We start from the raw sequence: 7,977 nt of genomic DNA, 5'->3' as shown, positions 1-7,977 counted from the left end.
GTGCATGTCCGATTAATTCGGTAATTCCATATAAATATGATTTGTGTGTGCGTGTGTATGTGGGGAGAAAAAGAGGGGAGGAAACACATTCTAAATCAGTTATTTTATTGTTGTAGAAGTTGTGGCAATAGGCTGGAGACTGTTAAAGAATATTAGCAACGACTACAAATCTCGCTATTTCTCTGTGTTTAGAAGTGTGATGTAAACTACAATAATCAAACTACAATTTGATTATGGTAGTTTACATAATACAATAATCAAATGAAGTTGGTCTTATTGGTATATACAACCTGGACATAAATTCATGTATTTATGTGTTTAAGCTTCATAGAACTTGCCCATGGTGTCATTTCACTTCACAGAACACTTTCTGCTTCATCTGTGTGGGACATGCTAGCTGCAACATTTCAACACAACTTTTGAAAGTATTTCTTCATACTGTGACATATGTACAAAATATAAATACACAATACAAAATATAATTCTTACATAAAGACCTAAAGTTGTGTTATGTACGTTAGTAGGACTTGACAATAAACAATAAGTCATTGAATCATAGGACCGACATTGCAGCAAGAGGGGGTGGGGTAACACATTATATATATATATATATTCTTCTATTACATTATATCACTTTCAATTTGAGTCAAATGTAGCTTATGAAGTGACTCCTGTTCTCACTTTGATTACAACACAATGGCCTCATAGAGCAGGACGGAGAGGGGTTAGGAGGAATCAGTTCCGGAACATGATGTGGGTTTTAGTATTCAAAATATGTCAACATCTATATCAGTGTTTTACTCTGGATAGCTGGCCTGGAGCAGTGGAGTGGGCGGTAGATCAGATCCCTGGTTGGCTGTAGAAGAGCGGTTTTATAACAGCACTGTGTCATCCCCGCCAAAAAAACAAAACACCAGACGTAAACTCCAGTGAGTTTGACAATGTGCAGAAGAAAGTGTGTTTAATGTGTTGCCCATCTTTTCTCATGGAAACGTACCAGCATTGGGAATGTGTTGTGCAGACACTCAAATGGTCACGCCATCTCCCTTAAAGTCATGCTTGTTCATCGCTGTGCAGGAGAACCATACCCGGCTGGGCCTGCTTGGCTATACGAAATACATTCTCCACATGTCCATCAACGGCATTAACACACTGATGAAACGGAACATCTGTGGCTCCCTCCCGGTACGATGACTAAGAGCAGCGGCCCGGCGACCCGGGGCCCCTCACACCTCCGCCAGGCAGCGGTCGGTGGCCTCGCTGGCCTCCAGGCGCACCTGCCTCCCGCTCTTCTTGTTCTCCACCCAGGAGTTGTGGATGACGGTGCCGCCCGGCGATGGGTCCACCTGCAGCAGGGACACCACCCTCTTCTTCACCTTGGCCCGCAGCGCTCGCCGCAGGGTCTGCCGGGTGAAGGCGTACAGCAGCGGGTGGGAGACGGTGGTGCCGTAGGCCAGCGCCAGGAACCACAGCCGCGTGCTGACCAGGGCGTCGCTGGGCCCCAGCGCCAGGATCAGCGTGTTGACGAGCGTCAGCGGCGCCCAGCAGCCCAGGTAGGTGCTGATGATGACCAGGGACATCTTGAAGACGTGGCGCTGGCGCTCCCGCCGGTCCCTGTGGCGCCTCACCGCCCGCCGCAGGGCCATGATGGCGGACACCGAGGCCTGGACGCCGAGGGGGGCGGGGCCAGGGGCGGCGGCGGCGGCGGCGGCGGCCGCAGCGCCCCCACGCGGGGGGGCCACCAGACTGACGGAGGAGGACAGCGCGGGCGGGGAGGTGGCCGTCGGGGTGGGGGAGGAGGACTGGATGAGGGGGGGGTGGCTGAGCTGCTTTGAGCCGTCGGCGGTGCACCTCTCCCCCGCTTCGCCCGCGTCCGCCGCTCGCCTCGTCGTCTGCTTCTTATGGCGGCCCCTGGAGTTGGGGCCCCGGAAGCGGCTGCCCGTCTTGATGTGGGAGCCGATGCGGATGTTCAGGGCCTTCAGGATGCGGGAGTAGGTGAACAGCATCACCACCAGCGTGGTGAAGAAGATGGGCACCTGCAGCACCAGGTGGTAGTACATCCCTAGGCCCGTGTGGTAGGCCTCTCCCCCCACACACAGCAGCGTGTGGTTGGAAGACCAAGAAGACGGCGATGATGAAGACGACGCCGTGGAGTGTGTCACCGCCGGGTCGCCCTCCGCCTCCCCTCCCGGGCTGAAGAACCTCACCTCCAGGAAGGGGATGAAGAACACGGCGACGGAGGTCAGCCAGACGCCGGCCAGCAGCAGCAGCGCCCGGCGCGTGGTCAGCAGCCGGTTGACGGGCCGCACCGAGATGTCGTAGCGGTCCAGGCTGATGACCAGGATGTTGATGGCGGTGGCGATGCTGGCGAAGGTGACGCACGCCTCGTGGAAGCAGCAGAGCGTGGCGAAGTTGGGCCCCGGGGGCAGGAGGACGATGACCAGGGTGAGGGGCAGGCACAGCACGCAGAGCGCCACGTCCAGCACGTGCAGGTTGGCCGTCACCAGGTTGCTGACGGAGTGCACCAGGTCGGACTGGGAGCAGTACAGCACCAGCACCGTCAGGTTGCTGCTGAAGCCCAGCACCAGCTCCACCATCAGCAGCGCCGTCAGGGACACCTGGAAGCCCAGCGGGTAGGGCATGTGCCAGGAGGCGGAGGTGCTGGCCGAGCCCCCCCCTCCCCCTCCTCCTCCCCCTGCCCCTCCTCCTCCTCCTCGTCCCGAGCCCCCATTAAGGCCCACCACCGCTCCCAGGCTGGCCACCGTCCCCACCCAGTCCCCGCTGGTGTCGGGGTTCACGTGGTAAGCTTCGGTCTCCATGGCGTCCCCTTTTTGTTTTCCTCAGCCGCCAAATCTGTCACACACTTGATGGGCTCCCATGATGCACCAGGATGGGGCTCCCAGATAGAGGGATGATGAACAGCTTGTTGACGGTCCTGGGAGGAGGAAGGGGACGATAAGAAAAGGGACAGAGAGATGAGAAATCAGGTTCGAGGGAGAAGAGGAAAAAACGTTTTTCTCTTTCTGGAAGCCGTCTGGCGTCTTGAAGCTGTGCACATCACGTCTGGTGTAAAGGTCATCACTTTAGCCAGAGGAAGATCGATTTTAAAGATGAAATACCGCCAAACAAAACACCACATGTATCGCTCCACTCATGACACCGCTTTGGCTGCTTTGACCTGGATGGATGACATGTCAGAATAACATACAACATGCTATACATTCACCAGAGATACAGTATGTATCCTCCGGCCCCATGATGGAACAGCTGCTCTAGTGGGCCTCAGCGCAGCCTTCAATCTTACCCCTATCAGTATTTCTGATTACCGTTATCGCTTTGCCAGAGTCTGGGACTGCCACACGCAAGCTAAGGGAATCACAGTTTGGCACAATGGACTGTGTCTTATGAACAAGGCAAAGGGAGTGAAGTATAGTAATCAGGCCTGCAGTCAGGCTAATACTTTCAACAAAGGACTTTCTGAAAGAAATATCATGTGGCAACTTTGAACCCAGAATACAGTGATGTCTCTGCATGAGCTGTTAACGTTTAACAGTTTGGGTTTCCAGGCTCATGGTTCTACTGCAGGGGGAAGACTATTGAACCTGGAAAGGCATAGCCCCAATGGGTTACTTTAATCAGTAAAATGACACAGTGAGTGAGTGGAAAATATATGTTCCAAAAACAACACATATATATACATACAAATACACTTGAATGAACCTGCAAGACGAAAACAAAGATATCCACCAACACATAATTGCTTCATGTCCAATTAAAAAAACAAAGGCAAAATGTAAATGAATACATTTAAAATGATATTATTTATTTATTTGTCAACGGTTGCTACTGCTGTACTGCTGGTCGTCGTATATAGGTCCACAGTGTGCTACGCTGGGCTAATGGCATTAGGACTAGCGGGGAGCACAGTGTGTGTTAGTGATTAGAGGACTCCTACTGATTGTCCCTCTGGGAAATCAATTGAATAATCAGTTGACTAGTGGAAATCTGGGGATAAGTCACTCCTAAGTATGTGAAAACAACTCAATTCCCGGTGGGAAGAAAAAGAAAAACAGGTGTGTGTGTGTGTGTGTGTGTGTGTGTGTTGATAACTCTTCAATAAGCAGCACCCCAACCTCAACCCCTTCCCCTCCACTCCAGAAATGACATGTTCAAGTTGACTGATGGACTCCGTTTTCCTCTATCTGCGGCCTGTTGCCGTGGCAACCAAACTACGAGGCTCACTAGATTAACCATGGCGCAGACGCCGTAGTACAGGAGTGATGTGACACCCGTGTGAGAGAGCTAGAGAGCGAGGGGGGTGAGAACGAGTTAGAGAGAGGGAGGAAGAAAGGGAGGGAGGGGTTCTAGAGAGAGAGAGAGATAAAGAGAGAGGGACGGTCTCGTAAAACCGATGCTGGAGGAAAATGAGGCAGGTGCTTGAATAAGCCATGAAAGTTTGTTTGGTTATGTGTGTGTGTGTGTGTGTGTGTGCGTGTGCGTGTGCGTGTGCGTGTGTGTATAGGTGTGTGTGTGTGTGTGTGTGTGTGTGTGTATGCATGCACGCGTGCGCGCGTGTGTGTGTGTGTGCCTATGGATGCATGCATGTGTGTGGTAAATAACCCCGTCCCAGGGAGACAAGGCTGTGCGATTGTTTCCACTCCCAACGCCTTACATCAGCCCTACCACCTCCACTCCAACTCTGTTTTTATCTCCTCTGACTCACAAATCAGTCTCTAGGTAATTTATATCTAAAGACTGATGGCAGAAAAGCTCAAATCTCACTTGATATGTGTCGACCAATCATATTGCTGAAGGCGGGGCTTATTATGCAGGAGCAGGAGTTCACTGAAAAAAAAATTCTGTATGAACACTGTGTGACCTGGCCATTGTAGAAATATACGTTTTAAAATCCCCTTCCGAACGCTTCATCCACTGCCTAAGCTTTCTTCAGTGTCCGTAATGAAACAGGAATATGGTGTTACTCCACCGTTCCTGGTTGCCGAGGCTCTCTGCCATCTCTGCCGACTGCTGGATCCCAGATAGATCTCCTAGTAAAGTCCAGGAAGCAGGGACCCCGTGTTTGCTGTGTGAGCCTTAATGACCCTGGGTGACCTAGGCCTCAGGATCACATGTCTGCTGGGCCATGTCTTATTTAGACATCTGGTCTCCAAGTCCATGAAATAAAGCCTTGTTATATGTATGCATGTGGTTTTGAACCGGTACGATATATAACCCTCGCCTTAGGGGTCGTCTGACAACAAACTATTGAAGACTGATTGAATGACTTGAGTGTATCAATGGAAAACATCATTGGTGGGGGAAAATTACAACACGGCCCAACGTCCACATAACCCTGTTTCTGGTTCTATAAAACACAATCTATAGAAACGACAACAAAATATAATGCAATGTATATACGCACCATAACATAAAAAAATGTAACACACAATAACAATAACTATCAATATTAACAACAACGTAAATACAATAACAATACCTAGAACAAATAACATCCCTCCGAGACGCCTGAGAGATCATAGGGCCCTGCCGTCTCCCTCACATCCCCCACTAAGGAAGGGTGAGAAACAGGTGCAGCACCTTCCCCACCCGACTCCTCTAATTGGGTTCCCTGAAGAGGAAGACGGCTCTCTGTTACCGAGATAACACCACCTCGTCATAACACACGCTCATAGGAAGCAACCGGTTGAGGACCGGAGCTCATTGACTCACTGTAGGATAATATGTAATTATAATAATCTAATAATGTTTGACTCACTTTATAATGATACCCGGGGAGGGCTGCCTTTAGGATAGCATCGATAAGACCCCGTGATACACAAGGTATGACGTGGGAAAATATCTTAGTAAAGTAAAGCACAATGTATGCAAGAAAAGGTTCATGTAGCAGCTATGACTTTAGGTATTGACTTCAGTAAAACCTTCCTCACACGTTACTAAAAACATTCATTTACATATATATATATATATATATATGTATATATACTGACCACATGGTTTAAAATGAATGGTGGTTCTGACTTGTGGTGTGACGTGGTGTTTTTCCATTTGTTCTAATTATTACACATGGCTTATTTATTTCTGTACAGAACATGAAGTATCTAGTACCTAAACAAGCCCTAAATACAGAAGATAAACTGCCGAAATGTGCTGCTATAAGAGAATAAAAAAAACACTTAATTGAAATGCCTGTACTTGAGTCATCTGTTCATTCCACCATTGTTCAAAATTGTCCCTTGACTCACTTATAATGACACTCTTCCCAGAGAGGCTGACAGTCCCTTTCCTAACAAGGCATTGCTCAGGACAAAGGAGGGTACAAGAACTGCTTTCACCATCCAGTGGAAAGACATAAAGCTGCCTTCTTAAACACAGCTGCTCAGGAGGGCTGATATCCACAAACTGGAAGGTTTCTTGTTCACATGCATAATAAAAGATCATACCGCCTGTGTCTGTGTCTGTGTGTGTGTGTGTGTGTGTGTGTGTGTGTGTGTGTGTGTGTTTGTGTACTCATGCGCTTATGTGTGTGTGTGTGTGTGTGTGTGTGTGTGTGTGTGTGTGTGTGTGTGTGTGTGTGTGTGTGTGTCTGTGTGTGTGTGTGTGTGTGTGTTTGTGTGTGTGTGTCTGTGTACTCATGCGCTTATTTGTGTGTGTGTGTGTGTGTGTGTGTGTGTGTGTGTCCGTGTGTGTGTCCGTGTGTTCGTGTGTGTGTATATAGAGCCTGTAAGCACAGAGACTGTATTCAAGGAGAGCCAGATACAGTCAGGTAAAGTGCACGCTTCCTGGCTACCTGCTGTGTCTAAGAGGTTTAAGAGGTGGATACAGAGATGGAAAATTGGTCCTGTGTACTATGTAGCAGAGGTTACATACACGCACAGAGGGTAAGGTATATGTTGTAGCAGAGAGGTTGAGGTATAGTATGTTGTAACATAGAGGTTGAGGTATAGTATGTTGCAGCTCAGAGGGTAAGGTATATGTTGGAGTAGAGAGGTTGCTGTATAGTATGTTGTAGCTGAGGGGTTGAGGTATTGTATGCTGTACTATAGAGGTTGAGGTGTAGCTTGTTGTAACATAGAGGTGAGGTTTACCCTCTTGCAGTGCAGAAGGTAAGGTATATGTTGGAGTAGTGAGGTTGAGATACTGCATCTCCCTTCTGGCTGGCTTTCCTGCATGCGTCATCTGCAGCTCATCCACAGTGCGGAAGCCCGACTAGTTCCTAAGTTCTCGTACACAATACGTCTCCACCACAGCCTGCAGGGGCAAACAGTGGCAGCCCCAATCCGATTCAGGACACTGGTTCTTGCCTACTGTGTCCCGCTAACGGATCAGGCCACCATCCAGGCCACGGTCAAACCAGCACGTCCCACACGCTCCATGACTGAGAAACCACTTGCTTCTCCCTGACTACGTCAGAAGCCCAGCAGCCGCTCGACACAATCTTGGTTGTTCAGCGTCCTGGCTCCACAATGGTGGAACGAGCTCCCCGCTGGCCTCAACACAGGCCCCCGTCCTCCACCGCAGGCTTGAAACTCATCTTTTCAAACTGCTTCTTGGTGAATGAAAAGTGCCAAAGGAAAATAAACGGTGTCTCTCGCTTGCTTCTATATTGTAACAGATAAAAGATATATTTTTAAGATATATACATTTAATGATTCTTCTGCTTTTGGGGGTTTGTCTCCATAATTGAAGGTGTTTACTGTGAGTCACTTTGGATAAAAGTGCCTGCTTAGTAAATGTAATGCAATGAGGAATAGTGTGTTGTAACAGAGAGGTTGAGCTATAGTGTGTCGAAGCGGAAAGGATGAGTTAAAGTATATCACATAGAGGTTGAGGAACAGTTTGTTGTAGCGCAGAGGTTTAGGTATACTATGTTGCAGTGTAGAGGTCAAGAAGATAGAAGATAGAAAATAGAATAATGTAATTGTTATTATTCATTGTTTAGCTGAAATACTTGAAAGA

General features: G+C 48.8%; 1 protein-coding gene across 1 annotated transcript; it reads right to left on the bottom strand.

Annotated features, from left to right (window-relative positions):
- Positions 1-1,226: 1,226 nt before the first annotated feature.
- Positions 1,227-2,642, bottom strand: LOC307083379 (G-protein coupled receptor 22-like; the record flags this gene model as incomplete). The annotated part of the gene is made up of 1 exon (XM_079747244.1): positions 1,227-2,642. One exon carries the CDS (start codon positions 2,640-2,642, stop codon positions 1,227-1,229), a length of 1,416 nt encoding a protein of 471 aa, XP_079603370.1.
- Between the last annotated feature and the right edge of the window lie 5,335 nt (positions 2,643-7,977).

The sequence above is a fragment of the Pollachius pollachius genome, assembly GCF_949987615.1.
Source record: "Pollachius pollachius genome assembly, chromosome: 12".
In the NCBI taxonomy this organism is placed as follows: domain Eukaryota; kingdom Metazoa; phylum Chordata; class Actinopteri; order Gadiformes; family Gadidae; genus Pollachius; species Pollachius pollachius.
Note: the sequence above shows the minus strand (reverse complement) of the source record. Positions and strands in the feature narration are given on the sequence as shown.